At 54.7% G+C, this 24,892-nt stretch overlaps 2 protein-coding genes and 1 long non-coding RNA gene across 11 annotated transcripts in view; 2 read left to right on the top strand and 1 right to left on the bottom strand.

The window, feature by feature from the left end:
* The window catches only part of Pacs2 (phosphofurin acidic cluster sorting protein 2), a 76,179-nt gene extending 67,334 nt beyond the window's left edge, over nucleotides 1-8,845 (top strand). For 6 of the 7 annotated variants that reach the window (XM_077800337.1, XM_077800334.1, XM_077800336.1 and 3 more), the window contains 6 exons: nucleotides 3,317-3,359; nucleotides 4,223-4,265; nucleotides 4,600-4,741; nucleotides 5,378-5,604; nucleotides 6,033-6,146; nucleotides 6,829-8,845. In XM_077800337.1, coding sequence (XP_077656463.1) covers nucleotides 3,317-3,359; nucleotides 4,223-4,265; nucleotides 4,600-4,741; nucleotides 5,378-5,604; nucleotides 6,033-6,146; nucleotides 6,829-6,947 — 688 coding nt within the window. In that variant the 3' untranslated portion in view covers nucleotides 6,948-8,845. Of the gene's footprint in view, nucleotides 1-3,316; nucleotides 3,360-4,222; nucleotides 4,266-4,599; nucleotides 4,742-5,377; nucleotides 5,605-5,968; nucleotides 6,147-6,828 lie in introns of those variants that run through there. The other variant, XM_077800338.1, reaches the window with a different exon arrangement.
* Nucleotides 8,846-10,132: 1,287 nt separating this feature from the next.
* On the top strand, nucleotides 10,133-22,672 carry Tex22 (testis expressed 22). The gene is given in 3 exon segments (XM_026405516.2): nucleotides 10,133-10,147; nucleotides 10,486-10,995; nucleotides 21,253-22,672. Coding segments are annotated over 2 exon segments (525 nt in total). The 5' UTR covers nucleotides 10,133-10,147; nucleotides 10,486-10,851; the 3' UTR covers nucleotides 21,634-22,672.
* On the bottom strand, nucleotides 13,873-24,407 carry LOC113194425 (uncharacterized). Of its 3 annotated transcripts, XR_013343713.1 has the most exons (4): nucleotides 23,734-24,407; nucleotides 22,955-23,234; nucleotides 16,585-19,511; nucleotides 13,873-14,514 (listed from the first exon to the last, which is right to left on the bottom strand). It is a non-coding gene; the product is annotated as an uncharacterized LOC113194425 (long non-coding RNA). The 3 variants fall into 3 exon arrangements; XR_003302280.2 differs by lacking the exon at nucleotides 16,585-19,511 and having other exon boundaries at nucleotides 23,734-24,397; XR_003302279.2 differs by lacking the exon at nucleotides 13,873-14,514 and having other exon boundaries at nucleotides 15,178-19,511; nucleotides 23,734-24,397.
* Nucleotides 24,408-24,892: the final 485 nt, after the last annotated feature.

Genomic DNA, 24,892 nt, shown 5'->3' with positions numbered 1-24,892 from the left:
CTGGGGGAGGTCTGACCCCCAGGGGTCCCTGAATCTGAGGCCAGGACTGGGCCACATCTGCCACTGGCATTGATGTTGGGCTGCCTCATGCCAACTCTGCTCTGAGCACTTTACATGGGTTAACCTGGCCCCCTGCACACAGCCTAGCGGGGAGGTGTCCATGCTGGGCCTGCACATGGAGACAGGGAGGGGGAAGCCAAGGAGCTGGTCAGTGTGGCCTTCCTGGAGCTGGCCTTCTGCACGCAGAGTCAGGCTCCCAGGCCAGAGTCACAGAGAGGGCTTCCTAGCATCTTTTGTGCCCAGTGAGGCAGCCAGACCACTTTGACCCCCCAAATAGGGGTAGAGTGCTGTTACCTGTAGGGGTGGCTCTGTCCTCTGAACTTTTGGACTTGTGAAGTCAAGTAGTCCAGGAACCCCCACAGCTGTCCCTTTTCCTCTGCCTGGCAGGTCCTGCCCTCGGTCTTCCACACCGACCTCAGGCTATCTATTCTCCTGGGTAAACTTCTCTTACTCTTTTGCCCCCAGGAAGGTTGTTGGGTCCAGGGGATGTCCTTCCTAGGAGTGTTACAGTAGCAGCCACGTAGCCTTTGGGCCACCCAAGCTGCAGGTGGGCGGGATGCACAAGCAGGGCTCTGAGCATCCAAGTCTGTCCTGCTAAACAAGCCCCCTGTGTTAGAGAAAGACCAGCCATCTCATGCCTCCCTGACCCTGTGGGCTGGCCTGTGCCGCCGGCTGTGGCAGGCAGAGCCCAGAGCATGCTCTTGCCTAGTCGCAGCTTCTTGTCACTCCTGGGATTGGCTCCTCTGAATTGCAAAACAAGGCTTGGCGAGAACATAACCCACTCCCACTCTGTGCCTCCTGCCTGCGATACAGTGGTGGCATCGGTACCATAGGCAGGGTGGGCATCAAGTACAGCATGAGGCCAGAGAAGCCCAGAGTCCTGCCAGTCGCTCCAGCCCTGCCCAGCTCTCCAAGGTTGCTCCTGCCTATCCCATGCCCCATGCAGTGTGGCTGGCTGGCCGGGAATGGAAGTTGTCCCTTCAGTGGGCCCTGATGTCAGAGCAGGGCAGCCATAGCCCTGGCCTGCCCATCAGCCTGTGGGGGTCAAAGGGGTCTTCAGGCTCAGGGCATTTGCCTTCTGCACAGTGGCAGGTCTCAGGAGCCAGACCAGGTGTCCCGCTGACCACACTGTCCTCAGAAACGTGTGCGAGGTGCCAGCAGCCCCTCTGACCAGGGCTTGGGGGCCTCAGTGGAGAGCCGGTGTCACCCTGTCCTGCCTGTGCTGGTGTTGTCTGCATGGCCCAAGATGCAGCTTGGCTTTGAGTGCTGGCAGCTTTCCTGTGTTGTGACATTTCCCATGTCTTGGTCACACATGGCCCTTGTCAGCTGTGGATAAGAGGCCATTCTGCTACAGGCCTGGGGGCCCTGGGGTGGGTGGGAAGCCCTGTTCGTTATGGGTTAGAGCCTTTTCATGCATTGGGGACCAGGACCACTCACTTGGCTTCTACAACCTCCTGTGCCCAGAAGGACTTGGGTGTCACCAAGATTTACAAACACAGACCTGCCCCAGAGAACAGGTGGGACCCTCATGTGGATGGCCACCCAGGAACTCATGCCTGATGGTAGATAGGGCAGCCTGGGCATGGGTCCAGGACATGTCCTGAACTTCATGGAGCAGAAGCAGGCTGTGGCCAAAGATGTAGACCACTTATTATTTAAAATGGACAAGGGGGAGGTTCTCTTTCAGCACTTCTCCTTAGACGGGAAAGGAAGGTTAGGAATTTAGTCTTTTTTGGGAGGGACAGAGCCTGCAGGTGTTTTATTCCAAAGCATCTTGGTCTTTGGGGGAGGGGGTGGGTTCTATGGGTGGGAATGGAAGGTGGGCTGGGGGGGCTCCTGCTGGGAGCAATCTATGTTGGCAGTGCCCTAGTTGTGTGTTCCGGGCTGGCCAGGTGAGGACTGCTGGTCCACCTTGTGAATCCCTCTGTGTGGGGAGCACCAGGCTCAGCCTCTGCCCACACTTGGACTCTGAGAAGATGGGCTGTTGGACCTGGGAGTCAGTGCTCAACGGCAGGCAGCTAGATGGACACATGCCTTTCCCAAGCCTGCTTCTTGAAGAGGCTTCTGTCTGGGAGACCAGGTGCTGGGCAGCACATGCTCCAGGGCTGTCCCTGAGGCACCCCACCAGCCTGAACAGTTGGTTAGTTCCCTGAAGTCCAGGGAGAACCTTCATCACCCGCCCCCAGTGCTTGACCGCTTCTTGGCACCAGGGGCACATTCAGTCTCCATCTGGGAGAACTTTGCTGGCATCAGATTTGGGGAAACGAGACAGGTAAAATGGAGTTGGAAGACACAGCCAGAGATGGCACCAGCTGTAGACCCACTCGGGGTGAGGGGCACCTCTGTTCCCTGGGTGCAAGCCAGGGAGCTACAAGGGTGGGTGGGCAAGAATGACATGGAGGAGACTGGTCCAGTCAAGCACTGGGACCAGACCTGCCTGGTGGACCTTCCCAGAGTCTGGAGGGGCTGCTTTTCCTGCTGTTGATAGAGCCGTGGCTCTGTGCTGGCCCTGCAGCCCGTGGGAGAGCTCGTCAGGTCACTGGGGACCAGCTGGCAGGGACCCTCTGTGGAGACGAGCCACATGGCCAGTGTGGTGGATGTACACAGGAGGAGAAGACAGTTTTCATCGCCTTGGTGCCTGCCCTGGAACCCTCCACATCCCCGTGATGGAGGGGCTGTGGCCAACACTGCTAAGAGAGGCTATAGGTCTGCCAGATGCTGTATGGAGCCAAGTCTAGCCCCCTTGCCCTAGGTGCTCAACATGTCAACTCCTTGGGGAGTCACACTTTTGGGCTCTACTTGTGTTAGTACTGGCATCTACACTGGCACTAGGGCCAAAGGCCTGGCCTCTTGAGGAGGCACTTTGTGCCCTGCTTTGGGGCAGCCACTCTAATTACTGGAGAAGGCCCAAGATGTTCCCCAGATATTCTGGGGCCCACAGGGCATATGAAGCTCCAGCTACTCAGGGAACCAGCTTGGTGGGCCAGCAGTGCAGACAGGACTGGCTGAGCTGTTGCCATGCCTCAGGCACTTGGGATGGACGGGCAAGCTTCCCCGTGAAGTCATGTCCTCTGACCCTTCCTCCCAGCTGCAGGGCTCTGCATGGCTTCCTGCCCAGGGTTATAGAGCTCTGTTCACTGTTCTCATGTGTCAGCCTGTTGGAAAGAATCTAAGCACTGGCTGGCAGGGTTGGGGATGGTGAGCTGGGGCTGGGGCTATACCAAGGGAGAATAACTCTTCTCTATCTCACTCACAGCCCTGACGAAGAGTCCTCCCAGAGGTTCATTCCCTTTGTTGGGGTGAGTACTGCCAGCTCCACCTTGCTGGGAATGGTGGCCGACCAAAGTACCTTTCTTAACAGTGCTTTCAAGTTAACCTGCGTGTTCCAGAACCTTCTTCACCATGTGAGCTTAGTAATGCCTTAAGTCCTTCCATGATAGTGCACTACTATGTCCTTGTGACAAGGAGTGGGGGCCCAGGATTATTGGTTCCCCTAGCAGATGTGAAGAAGCAGTGATGACTCTATTGTGGTTAGGACCAGTGTCCAGTTCAGCCTGTCCTGGGCATCAGCAAGGGGTCAGACAGCACCAACCCAGTAGCCAGGAGAAGTGCTGAGGCAAGAGGGCACCTCCTGGCCTGCCTGCTAAGGCTGCGTGGCTGTGGCCTTCTGCTGTTTCCTCTGCAGAAGACTGAGAGGTGCTCGTGCTTCTTCCTAGCCCCAAGTCTCCATGACCATTCACTGCCACCTTTTCCCTTTGTGACCCTGCCCTGCTGAGGTGTCTGCATGGCATGTGGTAGGTGCCTTCCTGGCCCAGTGAAGGGACTAGGGTAGGTCTGTCCCCTGTAAGGAATGGAACTCATCCAGACACCCCCACCCAGGCCTTCCTGCAGTGACAAGAGTACACAGCACTCTTGGACCCTTGACTTGTTACCATGTGGCCAAGCCCTGAATTTGATAGTGTAATGCGCTCTAAGTTGACACAGCTTCACATGGCTAGTGGCCACAGGCCTAGGACATGGCCTGTCACGGTCCCCAGCAGCCCACATGGATTCTGGAGCAGCTTCCTGCCTCTTCACCAGCACCCTCAGGCCAGCCTCCCAGGGCGGCAGTGGGCAGGGCAGTGGGGCTGGCTGACACTCCAGCCGGCATCTCTTGTTCCAGGTTGTGAAGGTTGGGATTGTGGAACCATCCTCCGCCACATCAGGTAACCTCGTCCCCTGAGGCCTATATGAGTGAACCAGTGCCCCTAGGTCCTGGTGGTGCCCTGTGCCCAGGGGGTACCTCTCTGCTGTACTAAGGAGCAGCTCAGCCCTGCTGCTTCTGGTCTGTAAGAGCTGCTGTCCTCACCACGCTCCAGGCTGCAGCAGGCCAGGCAGCTCTCCTCCGTCACGGAAGAGAACCTTGCCTCCCTTGTAGGCTGCCTTGCCCATCCCACCTGCCCAAAGGGCTGCTGGCCACCTCTCTGCATCCTTGTCTGGAGGCCCTAGGCACAGGGCCATTGTAGCCGACGGTCTCACCTGGCCTGACTCCTTCCAAAGGCGACTCTGATGACGCAGCACCCTCGGGCTCCAGTGTGCTCTCCTCCACCCCACCCTCCACCTCCACGTCTCCTGCGGCCAAGGAGGCCTCGCCCACACCACCGTCCTCCCCATCAGTGAGCGGAGGCCTGTCCTCCCCCAGGTAAACACACAGCTCTTGTCCCACTTGTTCTGACTTGGCATTGACCCCATGTCGCACCCCGAAAGTTGTGGGCAGGCCCAGGCTAAGATCCTGTGGTGGAGTCTGAGGGCTCGATCCTAGCTGGCCACCTGCTGCCACAGATCAGGCGCACCTGTTCCCCACCGAGCACCACGGCAGGAGCCGCCACCCTATAAATGAACCTGGCTCTGCAAGTGAGGCTTTCCAGAGAGCATGGGGGGCGGGGGCAGAGGAGACGTGCTCCTCGGACCATCCACACAGGACCAACTGGTGTCCTGCCAGGCCACCCTGCGTCTCTCCAGGGCCAAGTTGGAGATGTGTGCTCCTCACACTGCACTTTCTGGCCCCTCATCCAGGGCCCTCCAGCAGGCCCTCCCTGAGCTTCACCAACTGCCGATTCACACTTGGCCACACCTCCTGAGGGGGTGCTTAGTCTGAGTTGCCCAGCTAGTGCGTGGGTTTCCTTGGCATGGCAATGGTATGGGTCCCGTGAACAGACAGCTCTTCAGAATGTCTGGCCGTCCAGCTGTTGGCATACCTCCCTGCCAGTGAGGACAGTGATGCCTTGTTCCCAGGACCATAGCCCTGAGTGTGAGTGTCTCCCTCTGCCTCTCACAGCCAGGGCGCTGGCGCCGAGCTCATGGGGCTACAGGTGGACTACTGGACGGCGGCACAGCCCACGGACAGGAAGAAGGACACCGAGAAGAAGGACCTGCCCACCACCAAAAACACGCTCAAGTGCACTTTCCGGTCCCTCCAGGTCAGCAGGCTGCCCAGCAGTGGTGAGGCTGCAGCCACGCCCACCATGTCCATGACTGTGGTCACCAAGGAGAAGAACAAGAAGGGTGAGGTGGGGGCAGGCTGCACAGGGCTGCACAGCGGAAGAGGGACAGTCCATGAGAATTGGGGATGAGGGCCTTCACCTCCTAGTACCACCCACGTGTGGTTCCCCATACACCCAAGGGGCCCAGGGCTGGCCTTCAGGGGGGTCTACCAGACAACAGTGAGCCTTAGGGGGCACTGAGGATCTGGCAACTTCTGACCAGAGCCTCCCTTGGAGGCCACGGGACAGGTGGAGGGTGTCTGCCTGTGGTCACAGCAGGCAGCTGGGCATTGTAGATAACAGGGGTCTGAGAGCTGTAGCCAGCCAGGCCCTTTCAACTCCTCTTCAGCCCTCTGGCCACTGCTCTCCTGTCCTGCTTGCTGCAGGGCGGCTCTGGTCAGCCTGGCCCAGAAGGAGCAGTGGATGACAACAGGGCCCTTTTCCTCCCAGTGATGTTTTTGCCCAAGAAAACAAAGGACAAGGATGTGGAGTCCAAAAGCCAGTGCATCGAGGGCATCAGCCGCCTGATCTGCACAGCCAAGCACCAGCAGAACATGCTGCGGGGTAAGACAGGCCCTTGCAGGGCAGTGGTGACTTGGGGCCCGCTGGGGCCCCAGGGCCCCTGGGGTTATGTCACATGTGCAGGCAGAGCAGTGCGGCCGGGAGCAGCTTTTTTAGCTACCACAGGACATACTGTGAAACGCCCGTCACACTGTTCTCTGCACACGGTGATGAGGCCCTTGGGTGTACCGGACAGTTCTTCTCATTCAAATAACTCTCAATCCTTTCTGTTGTCAAGGAGCAATTCGTGTGAGTTAAGTGTTTCTCGGGGTGCATTCTGACAACATTGGACTCCGTGTGGAGCTCCCAGGGTTCTCCTTCCCTGTGAGGGCAGACCCATGGCTTCCAGGTGGAGAACTGCCCCGGTCTTCCCATGGTGATGGCCAGTGGGGATATTTAAATGGGGCTGACAGAGTCTCTGGCCTGACCTGAGAGGAGTAGGTCTGGTGGACAAACAGCATCTGGCTGAGGCTCATGCCAGCTATTCCTCTGAGGCCCCCAGAGACCCTATGTCCTGGGAGGGTGGGTAGCAGAGAGGGTCTGGCAAGGGGGCTTCCTGAGGGTGTGGGCGCCTCCAGCTTTGGGATCCTGGTCCTGTACTCTGGCGGCAGCCCAGCTTCCTGAGGGACTGCCCTGTGGGTGGGCAAGCCCGGCGGGCAGGTGGTCAGGCAGCCCTCTCTCGCAGTCCTCATCGATGGCGTGGAGTGCAGCGATGTCAAGTTCTTCCAGCTGGCTGCTCAGTGGTCGTCCCATGTGAAGCACTTCCCCATCTGCATCTTTGGACACTCCAAGGCCACCTTCTAGCCCTGCCCACCGTGGGGGTGGTGTGGGACACTGGAGGCGCCTATTTACTGCCCCGTGGTGGCCACTGCTGGAGGGGCAGCTACATTTCTGTTAACATTGCAGTTTACTACACAGACAGACTGTCAAAAACACAAACCATCTTAAGTACAGATGTACTCACAGCCTGAAAACTAAGGGGCAGCTTCTTGCTGGGCGCCAAGTAACTGCCGTGCTTATTAACCAGAATGTCCGGCTGGAGCAGGGAGGCTGGAAGGTGGAGGTCAGTGTCCAGGGCCTCAGGAACCACCCAGAGCCCGTGAAGCAAGAAAGGTTCTTGCCTTCATGTCCTCCTTCCTGGAAGACAGGATCTGCTTCCTCAGGGAGCCCAGGGCAGGCACAGGCCTCGGAGCTTGGTGGCCAGGGGCCAAGGGTCACAGGCATGCTCAGACTCCAGGTGTGGGGGGTGCCACCCCCAGCACCATCCACGCACAGCTCCCAATAAACTCCAGCCTTGTGGGGGAGATTTTATAGTAGCAGATCTTTCTAATGCTCTCAAATACATGTGACGACGTAGCTGCCAAACAGATGTTCCTCTCATGAAGTCCCCTTGGGGCTCCACAGAACCACAGTCCTGCCCACCCACCTCACCCCTTCCAGTCCCTCAGCTATTCCTGAGATACTGCTAGGCTTCTGTGTTGTGCTGTCCCAGACTGAGCCTTGGTCCCTGCAAATGTCCTAGTGTCCAGCCTGGGAAATGGTGAGCTGTGGCAGGGGTTGGTCTGAGGCTGAAGCCAAGTGCCCAGACACTAGCCTGCTGTGCCACACCCTCCATCCCTGCCCTGCCTGCTGGCCTAGAGCATCCAGAACTGGCCGTGTGGGTATCTGGGCTGAGATTGAGGATCATGGTGAACTGGGGAACAGGCAACCAGGTGTGTGTGGTACCTGCAGCAATGGCGTGGCCAGTGCAGGCTCTGACAAGCAGGCTGATCGCAGAAGGTGACTGCAGGAGCCAGGCACCCCCTTCAGCGCTGTGCGCCCTCCAGGCCATGCTCCTTGGAGCAGCATGTTGCGTTTGGGTCTCATCCTGGGTGGCAGCCCTGCCCTCTGCCTTCCCTTGCAGCAGGACAGGAGTGTGCTGAACGGCAATAGGGTCACCCACCTAACTACCTGCTCCACAGACCAGCAGGAAGGGGTGCTGCCTCAGACACGCTTCTCCCGACATGCCCGAACCCTGCAGGCTGCACAGGAAGAGCCCACCCATTCCTATCCCCTTGGAAGCTGTAGCCTTCCCAGGGACACTGGTGACCCTAAGAACAAGAGCTGCACAAGGCTCTGCTCAGAAAACAGTGCCAAATGCAGGACCACCTTCCTTGGGGTGAGAATGGCCTATTTTTCTTACCTGTGATCTACTTGTTTACCTGCCCCTCTCTAGGGGGCTAGTGATAGGACATGGATATGTGGCTTAGAGGAGCCCTGTGAGCAGAGTGCCCTGCAGGGGACGGCCCCAGAGAACACCCTGCTGAAGTACACAGGGCTCTCAGTTCGAATGGCCATCCAATTTCTTCCGAAAGGTCACTCTTGGTGGAAAAGAGATGACTGAACTTTCTATCCTCGAGGCCACAGAGACTGTGCAGATTACCTGGCTGTGGGCAGCCCTTTCCTGGGGAAAACTTCCCTGGGTACTCTTCCCCAGGTGGCTCTGAGGCTCCACCCTGCAGGATAGAGCCTCTTCAGCAGCTGGCCCTGGGTCCAGCACCCATCTGGGCTGCTCCTGAGCACCATGTGACCACCACCACATAGGCCCTGTGCCAGGAAGGAACAAATGGAGACCTGGACTACATGCACTACTTGCCTCAGTTTCCCTGTTGGTTAAAGAGGAAGGTCACATTTCCCCTGCCTACCTCATGGAGCTGTTATGAGGATTCATGGAAAAGCACTTTGTCCCCTCGATGGACCACCAGAAGCCAAACCTGTCTTCAGCGGTGTGGCCATGAGGGCAGTAGAGAGTGTGTGTCAGAAGTGAGTGCTTTTTCTCAGGCCTCAGCCCCACCAGTCTCCAAGGTTAAGCCACTAGTCGCTGTCAGTAACACCAGGCTCCTTTTGGGCGGGGCCACCGCTGTCGGAGAGGTTTGGGCAGGCTCCACCTTTATCCTTGAAGGTGGGGACCTGCCCCCTCTCCAGGTTGGTCGCCTTGCCACTGTCTCATTTGGGCATGCAGTCCAGGGTCCTCGGTCAGCACCTGGACGCGAGTGGGGTGGGGACCTCTGTGCGGGGGCTGGTGGCCTTGCCGCGCTGTCCCCACCCCTGAATGACCTGGCCGTCCGTGACCTGCGTCTCCGAACGATGTCCTCATGAAAACGTCCGAGCCACTGCCTCCAGAGCCAGGCCGCCGGACTCTACAGGCTCCCCAACCCTCCCCGGGCTGTGGGGTCCTGGAGGGGCCAGCGGGCCCAGTTGGCTTGTGGGCGCCCCCTCCTGTTCGTTGTGACTGGTTTCTACAGTGTTTGTGTTGCTAGTTTTCCTTTTTAATGGGAAGCAAAATTAATGTAAATAGCTTTTCGAGGAGCTGATGCTAATCTGTCCCATGTGGACGACTTTAAGGTGCTGAAGCGACACTAATAAACTGAGGGCACTCATGCCGCCCAACTGCGTTATTCCTCTCTGCGAACAAGGGAGCAGACTTGCGCAAGAGCAGACGTGCCCAGGGCCGGCTGGCGCAAGCGCGGCAGGCCGAACCCGAAGCCCGCGGGGTGGGGCCTGCGGGCGGAAGTTCCGGGGCAAGAGGCTGCCCCTCCGGCCGCGCGAAGCCGCGGTGCGTGCGCCCCGCTCCCACAGGACCCCGCGGAGCCAGCCCCGCCCCTACAGGATCCGAGAGCCCGCCCCCTCCCTACAGGACCCCGCAGGGCCTCCCTGTTACCCCGCAGAGCCCGCCCCACCCCCACAGGAACCCGCGGAGCCTCCCTGTGACGTCGCAGAGCCCGCCCCGCCCCCACAGGACCCCGCAGAGCCAGCCCCGCCCCTACAGGATCCGAGAGCCCGCCCCCTCCCTACAGGACCCCGCAGGGCCTCCCAGTGACACGTAGAGCCCGTCCTGCCCCCACAGGACCACAGAGCCAGCCTCGCCTCCACAGGACCCCGCAGAGCCAGCCTTGCTGTCACCGGACCCTGCAGAGGCCTGTAGAGGCCCGTCCTGCCCCCAGAGGATCCCGCCCAGCTACTTGGTGACCCCCCAAAGCCACTCTGTACCCCTGCAGGACACCGCAGAGCCTCTCTGTTCCCTCTAGGACCCCCTGCCAGCCTCTTTGTACCCCCACAGGACCCCACCAAACCTCTACATCCCCACAGGACCCCGCTGACCCTCTCAGTACCTCCATAGGACCCTGCTCCTCCATTCCAGGACCCACAGCGCTGGTCTCTATGCCCTACCCCCACCCCAGTCTCAGGGCCTCACCTCCCCAGTTGTTCCAGCTTTTACGGTTTTGGGACCCACTGGGCCTACTCCTCCCCTCTCCAACATGCATCTTGTTCTCTCCTCCTGTGTCCCTCCCTTTCAGCACAGACCCCCAGAGAGTGGAGACTGAGGCCTGAGCCTTAGGTGTGGTGAAGCCAGGTCAAGGAGCAGGATGGCGGAGGGTTGGTGCTAGGAGCCAGGGCTGGAGACAACGGGCTGGATACAACAGATGGCGGAGGCTTCTGACTTGGGATGCTGATGTGGAGGGCAGTGGCCACAGGAGTAGTGAGGAGCATGTTGCTCACAGGGGCCAGCCATCCGGCAACAGTCTGGTTAGTGGCTGGAAGGTGGCCTAACTTGCTGCCTGCCATCTGACCAAGGGGCCCTGGGAGCCTTGGGGACCCTACCCCACCTGATCCTGATCCTTCCCCTAGAGCCTCAGAGGTGAAGACCCACAGCCTGCTGAGGGTCAAGATGGACAGCAGGCAGCTGTGGGCACAGCAGTCACAGCCCACTCAAGAGCATAGGCAGCCCTTTCCCCCTGGGGGCCAGTCTAGGACCAGGGGCCAACCGGGTGCCCAGAGCAGTAACCAGCACGGATTGCAAACGCAGGACTGGGTAAGTAAGAGGAGGCCACCTCTGGAAACCCAGACGTTGGGTGGGCTAGTTGGGGAGGGAATCAGGCAGGGAATACAGGGGCCTGAATGGAGACAGAGGGGCAGTATGCTCTCCCCATCATCCTGTACCCTTTTTGCCTCTCTATGCCGGGCAGAGTGGAGGCCCACCGAGGTCGGGAAGATGTCCAGTGCCCCTCACTCCTGGCCAAGAGAGTGTCTTGAATTGGAGGGAGAACAAGCTTCCAGGGCAGGGATGTGCTTGGTTCCCACAGTAGTGAGACAGACAGACCTAGACCAGCCCAGCTGTGCCTGCCCATGGGCATTCCCTGAGCCCAGGAATCCAGACTACCTGTGTGGTTCCGCTTAGGGAAGGTTCAAAGCCAGGCCAGACAGGTCCATACTTCTGTAAGACAGGAGCTCAAGGGTCTCCCAGGCTGCCAGGTGCTGGTCCTGCAGTCAGACAGTGCAGGGAGCCTTTTGAGTCATGCATTTGGGTTTGTGTGTGTCCAGCACGTGTGTTCACTGAGGTCAAAGGTGGGGGGAAAGTAAGAAGGCTCTCTGAGCTGCTTGCATGACTGTGCCCTCCTGGGTATTTCCTTATGTGGGTACTGGGGCCACTGGAGTGAGGGACCAGCAAGACCCTTTAGCTACTGAGGGACTTGCCTTCTGATAGGTGGTATAGCCAGTAGGTACACAGGAGGAGTGGGCCTGGGCTAGCTTTGCGCAAATCACAGGGCCCTGTGGCAGAGAGAGCAGGGACAGGAGGAGACACTGCAGTGTCTTTCACACCTGGGTCCTTCCAGGGTTGCTCCTGTGCAAAGTTCCTTGTCCTCTCCCTTGCTTCTGACTGTGGCCCTGAAAGGCACCCAGACTGTCCTCTCTAACTTTCTGTCCCCTGGATGTAGAATCTTTTTCTTCCAGATCTTCCCTTAATTGGCCTCTTCTCCGGTGTCACCTCCCAGGCTAACTTAAGTCCTTCATCCCTCCCCTTTCCCAACCTGGGTCTCAAGAGCCACTGCCTCTGCTGTGCCTGACTACAGCCCCCAGTGCCATGCATGGTGCCAGAACATGCTCACAAAGATGAGCAGCCTTGGGCTGACATCAGGCCAAGGAGGTCTTCCCCAGCACAGGGTCTCCAGACCACCAGCCTAGACCAGTGGGTGAAGCTCCAGCTGTCACACTTGTGCTTAATGACAGCTAGTAGAAGCGTGGGGGGCTAGGGGTGGTGGTGGTAGTGCTGTAAGGAAGCTGGGAGCTGCAGGACTGGGACCAGGGTTGGGGTGCACCAGGGTTACCACTGGGCAGGCCGGGCAGGTAGAAGCCATACACCTCCCTCTGTCCTCATGCCGGTGTCTGCCTTTCCTCCCCCGGAGTTGTAATGACCAGCCATGGAGCACCAGACATGTGAAGTCAGCCCTGTTTGGAAACCATGTCCTGATCAATCTAGAGGCATTGACTGGAATCCATCCACAGAAAAAGGGTTGGGAAGTTAGTAGCCTTTACAGACCCAATAGCAGGCTCAAGAAGATAACACACGGGCTGGGCTGGGCCTCAGAGGTAGAGTACCTGCCTGACATGTGTGAGGCCCTGGGTTCTGTCCTCAGCACCGCATACAAATAAAGGAATAAAATAAAAGTCTATCAACAGCTAAAAAATTTTTTAAAAAAGAAGGCCAAAAAAAAAAAAAGTGGCAAAGAAGGCCACTTATAGTAGTACTAGTAGTAAATTTAAAAAGTGTACAAAACCTTCCTGAGGGTAACTTTTAAATACTGCCGAAGAATCACAGGTCCTTGAAGATGGAGAGAGAGCTCCGTGCTTGGACAGGGGCATTCAGGAATTAGTGTGTTGCACTAAAAGTACTGGACTCCTGCCTCCTCCTTCAGCTCTGCAGCCTGGCCACAGAAGCATAAATGGCCAGCAGGGCTTCCACCCTGGCTCCCACCCAGCAGATGGGAATGGTGTCCATACTCCAGGAAAGGGAGGGCAGGAAAGATGAAAAGGCCACTGTTCACAACAAGGTCTTCTCTACCTAGAAACACCCTCCCCCAGCCAATTAACAACTCCATACTCCTGAATGAAAGAAGGCTTGAGTAGCTGCTATGGGTGAAACCCTAGTTTCAATAGCCTGAAAAAAACAGTCAGAAAAGCCTGGGAAGACTCTTGCTCACTGTGGCAGCACTCGGTCAGCCCTGGCCACATACCTCTGTGAGGAGCACTGAGTAGCTGAGCAATACACAGATACCTCACAAGACGAGAAGTTTTAGGTGTTAATCTTACTTTATGCATGTGTGCAGCCCTGGGGATTGAACCCCCCGGGGTACCACTGCGTTATATCCTTAGCCCTTTTATTTTTTGAGACAGGGTCTCACTAAGTTGCCCAGGCTAACTAGTGACCCTCCTGCCTCAGCTTCCTAAATTGCTGGGATTACGGGCTGGGTGCCACCATGCCTGGCTCCATTATTAAGGTTTAAGCCTGTTAAGTTTCAAAAACATGATTCAATGCAATCCCAGTTTTTTAAAAAAACAAACTTCAGGGCTGGGGATGTGGCTCAAGCGGTAGCGTGCTTGCCTGGCATGCGTGCGACCCGGGTTTGATCTTCAGCACCACATACAAACGAAGATGTTGTGTCCGCCAAATACTAAAAAATAAATATTAAAATTCTCTCTCTCCCTCTCACTCTTTAAAAAATAAAAATTAAAAAAAAAAAACACAAAAAACAAACTTCATGCTGGGCACCATGGTGCATACGCATAATCCCAGCAGCTCAGGAGGCCGAGGCAGGAGGATCATAAATTCAGGGCCAGCCTCAGCAACTTAGCGAGAACTTATCTCAAAAAATAAAGAGAGCTAAGTGTGTAATTCAGTGGTTAAGCACTCCTGGGTTCCATCCCTGGGATGGATGGACAAACAAAATTTCATGAATCTTGAAAATTTTACTCTAGATACACATAGTGTTTTGCTGGCATATTAGTTATACATTCTTACATAAACAGAGTAACTCCAAAACTTAGTGGCTTGAAACAATATTTTGCCTTGGATTCTGTAGGCCAGGAACTCTGCTTAGCTGGGTGGCCTTGATGTGGTCTGTCAGGAGGTTGTCAAGATGTCAGTCTGAGCTACAGTCCCTCTGAAAGCTGGACTAAGGCTGTGCCCACAGCACTCCCTCACTTGGTCGGGGTTGGATACTGGCAGAGGCCACAGATCCTGACCACAGATCTCCACACAGCAGGCTGTGTGTCTTCCCAGCATGTGGCTGGCTTCCCCCAGAGGGAGTGAGAGCCAAGTGCAAGCAGCCAGGGCTCTGCAGGTGACCTTGGAAGTCACACTCCATCATCTCTGCAGCATCTTTTCTCACGCTGGTCATCCCTCCTGAACCTGGGAGGGGGCGACATGAGGCTGATCCATGTGCAAGTCCTTGGATGTGCTCTGGAGGTCGGTGGTGATCAGACCTTGTCCTGGACGGCCCAGCAAAGCCCAGTGGCCTAAGTTAGGTTCCAAGCCCGAGCCATCACAGTGGTCCTGCAGGGTCCAGAGACAAGTCTCTCAGAGGCAGGCAGAGGAAGCAGAGGGACTTGACAGCTACCTTTGGTTGGCAGCCATAGAATGTGTGACCCGAACCCCTCAAGGGAATTGAGAGTCTGAGGCCAGCTTGGGGCACACAGTGGGACTTAAAAAAAAAAAAAAAAAAGGCTGTGGAAGCTTGTTACAGAGAGGGTACCACATGTAGGCCGAGAGAAAAGAAAAAAATTCTGCCTGGCATAAGTATCTTCCACAGAGAAGGCAAATTATCACTTGACTTCAAATGATAAATATAGGACAATCGTTGGACATGCATGTGATCCCAGTGACTCTGGAGACTGAGGCAAGTGGATCTCAAGTTCAAGGCCAGCCTCAGCAATTTAGGGAGATCCTGTCTCAAATAAATAAATAGGCTAGGGGTGTAGCTTGGTGGTATATTTCCCAGTACCACCAAATAAAGGGCTGGGACTTAACTCAGTAGTAAAGTATTTATTTGCCTAGCATGCATGAGGGCCTGGGTTCAATCACCAGCACCACAAAATAAATAAAATAATGAAAGTGATAAACAAAAAAGAATTCATCCTCCATAGACTCTTTTTTTTTTTTTTTTTTTTTTTGTGGTGCTGGGGTTTGAACCCAGGGTCTTGTGCATCCATAGACTCTTTTTTCTTTCTTTCTTTTTTTTTTTTAGCTTTAGGTGGACATAATATCTCCATTTTACTTTTATGTGGTGCTGAGGATTGAACCCAGTGTCTCACGCATGCCAGGCGAGCTCACTACTACTTGAGCCATATCCCCAGTGCCCCCATAGACTCTCATATCAATTCTGAGGACAGACCTCAAAGAGGAAGACAGTGATTTCAGAAGCCGTGAAGTAGACCAGGAATGAGGGTGAAACGCAAGTCTTTGGGGAGATCGAAAAGAGCACCAATGGTTAAGTGGTTAAGTACCGAGCTCAGTGGTTAAGTACCCCTGGGTTCAAACAATCACTGGGTGTCAGTCACAGAGCCTGCTTGGGGTACGGTACCTACCACAGTGGCTTAGACACAAGGCCTCTGGGTCTTGCGCCATTTGGGAATATTGGACTTTGGCTTTGCATGTACACTGTGACTGCACCCAAGAATAGAAAGAGCCCTATCCCCACAGGAGAAGGGAAGATGGGACAGAAACCACATGCAGTGGTCGCAGAAGGAAGCATGAAGCACCAACCAAGAAACGCAAACAGGCAAAAGGGCCAGAAAGCATTAGGTGAGAAGCGGATAGAGCCACTTATCTGGCATTCAGTTCAGCAAATGAACGTGGACTGAATGTTCCAGTTGAAAGAATGGCTTCATCAAGGGGACTGGGAGGGCTGGGGTTGCAGCTCAGTGGTAGAGCACTTGCCTAGTATGTGTGAGGCCCTGGGTTCGAATCTCAGCACCACATAAAGATAAATAAAATAAAGGTCCATTGACAACTTAAAAAAAAATAAGGGGTGGAGGGGACTGGGAATAACCAGATCCTGCTCCACCCACGTGAATGTGTGGAGAACAGCAGTATTCCAGCCCAGAGTGGGGGATGGACTGTAAGTAGCCGCCAGTTTACTGCACGTTCTGTGTCAAATTCAGCAAATTTGTTTGTGCTGATACCTGCTCCACAGGACGGAGCATGGACCCATTTAATGGGCGTATTTCTGAGTGAAAGAAGCAACTGACCAAATCATCTCTGCAGTGTGGCTCTATTTATTCAGAGTTTAAAAACATGGAAAAGTAATATTGGTAATATATACATTAAAATCTAACTTAAAAAAAATACATGTAGGGCTGGCGTTGTAACTCAGTGGTAGAGCACTTGCCTAGCATGTGTGAGGTACTGGGTTTGATTCTCAGCACTGCATATAAATAAATAAAGTTCATTGACAATAAGATATTTCTTAAAATATATGTCTAAAATTTTTACTTTATAAAGAAAGAAACCGTGCAACAATTTTTTTGGCAGGAATTGAACTCAGAGGCACTCGACACTGAGCCACATCCCCAGCCCTATTTTGTATTTTATTTAGAGACAGGGTCTCACTGAGTTACTTAGCACCTTGCTTTTGTGGAGGCTGGCTTTGAACTTGTGATCCTCCTGTCGCAGCCTCCTGAGCCGCTGGGATTACAGGAATGTGCCACGGCATCCAACCTGTGCAACAGAAATAAAAGTCCTTGCCTCCTCTAAGCTCTAGCAATTAAAATTGTGTGGTATTGGGGCAGAAAGTGGCAAATACCTGCACAATTTAGGACAAATGGGTGTCAAAGTGACACTTGTGGGCCGGAGGGTGGCTCAGTTGTAGAGCTCTGCCTAGCATGTGCAAGGCTCTGGGATCCATCCCTAGTACTGAAAGAAGAAAAAGTGACCCATATCACTTTTTAATCTGGAGGTTTAATTTCTGCGTGGAATTTCTAAGCAGCAGGAAATACTTTTCAATAAGTGGTAGTGGGATGGTTGGCTATCCACCTAGAACATGGCAGAGTGAACCCCCACTTCTTCTAAAACACACAGCATTTAACCCAAACCATAGCAGCACTGGAGATGCCAAAGTGTTTAGAATCCCAGAGTAACAAATGCCTTTCTTAGGCCAGACGTACAATCCTTGGAGGAAAAGCCTAACAGATTTTTAAATTATGGCACAATCAAGGACATAAAAATGTTAAATGACATTCTGGAAGGAAATACTTGTAATCTTTAAACAGTCAAGTGTCTATGAAGGGATGCTTGCAAACTGTCAGAAAACTGTCGTGAATACCGAACAGAGGACTCGGGGTGCAGCTCAGTGCTGGAGCACTTGCCGAGCTCAGTGGTTAAGTACCCCTGGGTTCAAACAAGCCCAGGTTTGTGCCTTGGTTCACACGATGGTGAAAGGGACCGACACCGCTGTGCAGACCCATGGATATTCCTGAGCAAGGGAAGGCAGACTACCTGTGTGGTTCTGCTTAGGGAAGGTTTCATTCCCAGCACTACAAGAAAACAAGCCCCAAACAAACCAGACTGAATAGAAAAGTGGGTAAAACCTGTGATGACATGTAGTTCTGAAAGAAGAAGCTGAACGGACCCTGAACATGAGTGGAAAGATGGCTGCGTGTGGGATAGGTGAGCATGTGGGAGAAGACCAGTCCTTCTTTTGGCTTTTCAAAGAATCCATTTGTGATTATTGTCCACTGTTTTTTCTTTTAACTTATTCACTAATCTACCATAATTCCATCTTTAAACTTTCAGTAAATTTCTTTTGTTCTTTTTCTAGCTTCTCAAGTGACTTGCTTGGCCATTGCAGAACTTTTTTTCTAATGATGCATTTGAAGGTATAGAGTGCCTTCAGAGGACATTTTTGGCCACCCTTCATGGGTTTTGGTATGTCCTTCTCTCATTGTTCATTTCTAATAAATTTACATCTCAACCTTGATTTTCTTTTTCACTCTGGGGTCAATTAGAAGGGTGTTTTGGAATGTCTGTGTCAATAGGAGTGACCTGTGTTTGTTTTCTGCAGAGATTGAACGCAGGGGTGCTCTACCCCTGAGCTACACCTCCAGCCCTTTCAATTTTTCATTTTGGAAAAGGGTCAAAGTTGCCCCATTGGCCTTGAACTTGGTAACCTCCTGCCTTAGCTTCCCAAGTCACTGGGATTGCAGGCATGCACCATTGTGCCTGGCTTATTAGTAATTTTTAATTAATTATACTGTGTCGTAGTCACAGATTTGTTGTGGCATCTGTAATGTGTGGGAGGACCTGCTTTGCTTGTGGCCTACATCATGACCGACTTTGTGACTGTCCCATACATTCGGCAGATGTGAGTTCTCTGATTGTCCTGTCAGGTGGCTCTGCCTGTAGGGCAGCCGTCCCCTGGGCTATAGGAGCCTGCACCCTGGGCTGCTGCCTTTCCAGTTCTCAGCTTTGGGTTCTGTTGCTCTCCCGCCGGGGAAGCTAAGGCCCAAGCAACACACTCCCAGCACCACCCTTTTCTGCCCTCTGCCCTCAGATCACACCTGTCAGCTGCACCACTGGCCCTGTAGTGATAGTGAGCATTGTCCACACCCTTCTTGTTCCTCCCCACTTCTTCCCTTCCTGCCTCCTCTTTTCTATTTTCTGTGAACTGATGATCAGTCCTTTCCCAAATTCACAACACACCTCTGCAGGTCCTCTCACAGAGGATGGGCAGTGACCCTCCTCAGGCCCTGGCTGTCACCCTCTGTCTTCCTCAGCAGCCCATGTCCTGGCCCTGCTTTCTCTGTTTGCCTGTTGACTCCAGAGCACACCACTCAGCAGCTTCCCCCGGTGGGGCTCACAGGGTGCTGAAGGTCTCAGGTGAGCTCCATTACTCAGCTCCACACTGGATGGTGCTTGATTGGTGGCGTGTTTGGTGGGAGAGGCTCTTCCTGCAGGACTCTTAAGTGCCCCATCACCTCTGGTTTCCAGGGCTGCTGTGTGATGCCCTGAACTTTTGGACTTTGGATCTTTGTGCACTGTTTGGTTTGTTTTTGTTTTGTGGTGGAGGGGATCAAACCCAGGGCCTGAAGCACGTAGGCAAGAGCTGCACAGGCTGTGCTCCCAGCCCTGTGCTTCGTTTCTTCCCTGAAAGCTTCTCTGCCTGTCAGAGTTCTGGAATGTACTCTGGGGAGGCATTTATTTTCATTGCCCTGGGTGGGGGCTTTCTGACTGGGGCCTTTTCCTTTAGTTTCTGGGAAAAGCACATGTGTGCGTGTTGTGTGTGTGAGTTCATTTTCTCTCTCTTCAAGGTTTGTTAGTTGTATGTTGGCCCAACAGGAATAGTTCTCCATCTTCCTTTTTATAAATGTTTTCTGTATCTTATTTTCAGTCCTGCATTAGTCAGCATTGATGCTCTGTAACAAGCAGCTCCATAATTCTAGTGATGCATAGTGAACTTCCATTTTGTTTTCTGCTCGTGGACCTGAACAGCAGGGTTGTGTGTCTTCTGCATTCCCCTCCTGGTGCTCCTCCTAGGGCCTGCTGTTCTCAGGCTCCTGGAAGAAACACAGAAGGCCAGCCCACTTCACACAAGCATATTGTGAGAATATACCCCTTCTGGGAGTAACATCATCAGGGCAGGAAGAGAAACTCTAGGGGAAGCACTGCAAGACCACAAAGGGGAGGTGTACAATTCAATTACAGAAACAGGGCTAAGAATAGATACAACAGCCAGATTCAGTGATGCAGGCCCCTGCTCAGGAGGCTAAGGCAGAAGGATCACAAGTACCAGGTCAGCCTTAGCAATTTAGCAAGACCCCATCTCAAACAAACAAACAAACAAAAAACACTGGAATGCAACTCAGTGGTAAAGCATCCCTAAGTTCAGTCCCTAGTACCAAAACAAACACCAGGGCTTGGGACATAGCTCAGCTGGTAGAGTGCTGTCCTTGAATGCACTGATGCCTCGGGTTCCATCCCCAGCACCACAAAAAACAGAGGGACCCCCGGCCTACCTCCCATGGAGTGTTTCATGTGGAAGAACCAGTCTTGTCCTCTGAGTGGCCCTTCTCCATACCCTCCTGCCCTTGCTCATGGGTCCATCTGCTTCCCAGGACGGCAGTGTCAGTAGGGACCTGTGCTTGGTTGTTCCTGGGATGCCTCTCTGAGTGTCCCTTGCCCTGGGAGGCCCGGCCCTGTTTCCCAAAGCAATGCTTGTGCAGATGTATGTGCTTGGTGAAGCTCATCCCTGGAGGGTTCACTTTAGCATAATGGAACTGGGGGCTCTCCTCTCTCTCTCTTTTTTTTTTTTTTTTGGTACTAGGATTGAACCCAGGGTGCTTAACCACTGAACCACATCCCCATCCCTTTTTATTTTGAGACTGAGGGTCTCCCTCAGTTGCTTAGGGCCTTGCTAGTTTCTGAGGGCCTTACTAAGTAGCTGAGGCATGTGCCACCACGCCCAGCAAGTTTCCTAGTTTCTTGAGTCTGAATAATGTTCCCCTGTGTGGTTGGCCCCTTGTCTCTTTTACATCCCTCGATGGATACTTGGGTTTCCATGTTTCGACTACTGAAAACAATGCTATGGATGGAGTTGTGCACACACCTGTCCAGTCCCTGCTTTTCATTCCCTGGACATGTGCCCACCGCAGAGCGGCTGGCACGGGGTTGTTGAGGTTTGATTTTCTGAGTAGGGCTTTGCGGGGCTGTGTTGCCTGCTGTCTTCAGCGTGGCAACCTTCCCCTTTCCAGAAGGTGAGAAGATGCCCCTCCACCCATGGGGCAGACGGCCTGCCCACTGGGAAGTTGGGGACTTGCTGCTGGCCTCTCCCTGCAGGTGTGCCTGGCCTTTTCCTGGCCCTCTTGCTGGTCACCACCTCCGGTCTCCTCTGCACATGGATGGCCTTCCTGCACTGTACCTCTCCTCCTCCTGTGCATTCACCAGCAGCATCACCTCACCTCACCCCGCATATCACCTTAGAGGGGACTGGGGGATGTATGGGGTCTGTCTCTCGAGTCCAGCGTTTCTGGGAGGTGCACAACAGGCCGACTGACCGACTCTGGCCCAGCCTGGGCCCCTGTAGTAATTGTGCCCAGGGTCCTGGAGGCCGTTTCTAGCTCTAAACATTGCAGCCCTCACTGTAAGCCTAGGGACAAACACTGTGGAACTTGGGAGGTGCCCAGGGTGCCACGTGCCACCGCCCACTGGGAGCGGGGAGGCTAAGTGAGCTCACTGTGTGCAGGGGAAGGGGAGCGGAGGCCCCAGGTGTGCCCGCACCATCCTGTCCTGTCCCCACAGGTGTGTGAGCCACAGGAGCACAGGCGCCCACGCCGCCACTGGAGCATCAGCATCGATGAGCGCCGGCGGCTGGCCATGCTGGGCACCCCCTCCCAAGACAGGGTGTGTGGTGGGCGGGCAGGCTGCCCTGTGCCTGGCCTCATCTGCCCAGTCCCTGTGCCTCCCTGCCCACACAGCCCCTGACACCAATGTTGCCCGCAGGCCATCACGCAAATGGTGGCAGAGCTAGTGTCTGAAGACGTGGACAAGGACGTGCTCCTCGCACAGCCACCCAGGTCTGCTGAGTCCACTAATGCCTTCTACGACTTCCTGGCCCGGAGCACGCCCTTCTGGCAGAGTGCGACTTTGAAGAGCCAAGCCTCGGGGCCTCCCGGCTCCTAGGAGCTCTCGGACCTCAGCTTTCCAGAGCTTCTCCGTGGGGAGGTTTTGGGGGAAACCTCTGTGTCCCTGTGTCTCACCAGGGAGAAAACAGGCCTCAAAGCACTGCCTGCCTGGTGCCCTGGGGCTGCTGGGAGGGGTCCTGCCCCAGCCTCCACCACCTGGAGGGTGAGGGTCAGAGGGTCCTGCCGGCAGATGGAGGCCTGCCTTATGCTGCCAGGAGGAAGTTCTGGGGCACCTGGGCAGCTGGGTGCCAGGCGACCCACCCTGGGGCTGACAGCACCTCCAGAGCCTTGGTCCTGCCTTTGAAGGCCCAGACAGGATTCCAGGACCCAGCAGTGAGGCAGGGTGGGGGTGGGGCAGCTGGGTGAGGCACACAGAGGGAGGCTTCCTGAGGAAGAGAGCTCCCAGCTCTGGAAGTGAACCTGGAGGTGGACTAGGGTGCATAGAGGGTCTGGGGTGGCCTTGAGAAGCTGGCTGGACAAGTGGCCCCAGGCCTTAGGCTGGAGCCATAACTGCCTGGTCTCAAGGCGTGGGACTGCAGAAGGGTTCTGAGCCAGGGTGACAATCCAGGCTGCATTTTGAGGCGATGGAGCTGGAGGGGCCTGGGGGTGGGAGATAGGGAAAGGAGGGAGGGTTCCCAGCCCTGCTGGCTGGCAGGATGGAGTGTGAGGAGGTGGCCCTGGACTCAGTGACCGACTTAGGGGTTGCTTGGGCTTCTGCGAGGGCAGGGCTGGTGAGGGGCTTTGGGTTGAGAGGAGGTGACAGCCACCTGGACCGTGCACACATTGGCAAACAGGCAGTGCTGTCCCAGAGCCCAGGCTGAGGTGCAGATCTGGCCATATGGTGCCTGCTGCCCTTGAACATTCCTCCTGCTTCTCTGCCTCCCTCACTGTAAGATGCAGTGAAAGTTCCTCTTCCTTCAGGAAGCCTACCTACATCACCCAGCTGGGCACTCCCTTTCCAGTTCAATGTAATTTTGTCCCATTTGTTTGTCAGGATCCCCAGGGTGGGTGGAGGGCAGGCCATGGAGCCACAGGGACTGGTGGAGGGGATCTAAGAGGTGGGGTTCAGACAGGGTCCTGGGGAAGGGGAACATCACAATCCCTCCCCCTCCTGAGGCCTCTGACAAAGATGTGGGAGTTGGGGTGCTCTGGGCCAGGGAAACACACAAGAGTCATCCCAGGGCAGAGTGGGAGCTAAGTGCCAACGGTCACCACAGAGGTCGCATGCTGTGTAGTTCTGAGTGACTTTAAAAGATTCCGTGTTATTTTCACTCATGGCTGGGGGCTGACTGGGCTCATCCTACCAATTCTGGTCTCACCTGGGGAGTCTCCTGAGGTGAGATGCTGACTTCATAGGGTTCCTGCAGAGCTCCTACCCACCACAGCAGCATAAGCTGAAGTCTTGGGGTCTTGGGGCTGAGCTGACCCATGTGGGTTCATCTGCCACCTCCTAGTGGTTGACATGGCCACAGAGCCAGCTCTGTTCAGTGGAAATGAGACCCATCTCGCAGTGGGGATCAGCGTTGAGTGCACGCCCTCTCCAGGACAGTGAGGTGCCAGGAAAGATGGCAGTGCCTGGGGGCAGTGTGTTTACCACACCTGGGAAGAAAAGGCCATGTATCAGTTTCCTACTGCTGCTGTAACAGATTATCATAGATGAGTGTTTTATGGCGCATGCCTGTAATCCCAGCAACTGGGGAGGCTGAGGCAGGAGGATCTCAAGTTCCAGGCCAGCCTCACCAATTTAGGCATCAAGAAACTTAGCAAAGACTCAGAAAGTAAAAGGGCTGGGGATGTGGCTCAGTGGTTAAGCACCCCTGGGTTCAATCCCTGGTGTGTCTGCCTCTCTCTCTCTCTCTCTCTCTCTCTCTCTCTCTCTCACACACACACACACACACACACACACACACACAAACACAAAGACAGGATATGGGCCTTTAGGAAGGAGCCTGATGTCTCCCTCAGGGTACTCTGGTGGCCATTGGACAGAGGCCAGGGTGCTGCTTGAGGTTTGCCAGTGCACAGGGGTGGCCCGGCTGGGAAATCCAGGAATAGAGGAGGGTCTGGGGAGTCAGGGGCTCACTTGAGAGAGACCTACCTTGAGGTGAGTGGGAGTTCACAGCAACAGGGGGCTTTCTCCTAGGATAAACGGAAAGGTCTTGGGACACCAGTCAAGGGGAGGCTGGAGACGCCGGGAAGGATTCGAGGAGGGAAGGATCCAAGGAACCGTGCACATGGACGCAGCCAAAGTCCCCAGCCGCAGTGCGGTTAGGTCTGGCTCTAGTCACTGCAACACCATGCTTCTAGACTGCTTTCACTTCTGCTTGGCCACCAGGTCAGTTCCTGTCTTTACCCGGGACTCACGTGAGTGTATCCCGCCACCCGGCCCCAGGGGACCCCGGCGGCTGAGCGCCTGCGCGCTTCTGGAGCAGGACAGACACCCAGAACGGAGCCGCGGGCGTGCGCGCGCGTGCGCGCGCACAAACTGTCTTCAAGCGCATGCTCGCTCAGCCTTGGCCGCGGAATCTCTGCGTCCCCAACACCCTTCTCGGCTTGTGACTGGCTGGCTCCGGATGGGGAGCAGCGGCCCCCTCTGTTCACCTGAAGCCGAAGGGGCCTCGCGCTGGCGGCCCATCCGGGAGCTGAGCCTACGCAGCGCGCAGGACCGGTCGGGGTGCCTGGGAGATGTAGTTTGCAGCTTTGCTGAGTGCCTACACAATGCCACCACTGCCCCCGTTTAAAAGAAATGACTTTATTGGCTTTGCAAATACTTGTCCGTGATTAAACAGTGCAACAAAGAATATGTTTTTTAAAACTCGCTCACAATTCGATCACTGAAATGACCGCAGTTAACTTTCCGGGAGGGTTATTGCAGTTGTTTCTAGATTACGAGATGGAAGGGTATATGGAAATACAGAAACCACTGAGACATCTTAAAATACTTAATATTTTAAGATAGTAAAACTATTGCTGAAGTCACACGACTGCTTCTCACTCTCAAGAATAATTTATTAAATTATTCTTAAATTATTTTTAGGAATGAAGAATCATTAGGGGGCTGGGGATGTGGCTCAAGCGGTAGCGCGCTGGCCTGGCATGCGTGCGGCCCGGGTTCGATCCTCAGCACCACATACCAACAAAGATGTTGTGTCTGTCGAGAACTAAAAAATAAATATTAAAAAATTAAAAAAAAAATCATTAGGAAAGGGTGTCCTGTTTTTCAGCAGCATGGTTTAATTAGAACGTACTAGCTGATG

The sequence above is a fragment of the Urocitellus parryii genome, chromosome 6, assembly GCF_045843805.1.
Source record: "Urocitellus parryii isolate mUroPar1 chromosome 6, mUroPar1.hap1, whole genome shotgun sequence".
NCBI lineage: Eukaryota > Metazoa > Chordata > Mammalia > Rodentia > Sciuridae > Urocitellus > Urocitellus parryii.
The sequence above is the reverse complement of the archived record's forward strand: the minus strand, read 5'-3'. Positions and strand labels throughout refer to the sequence as shown.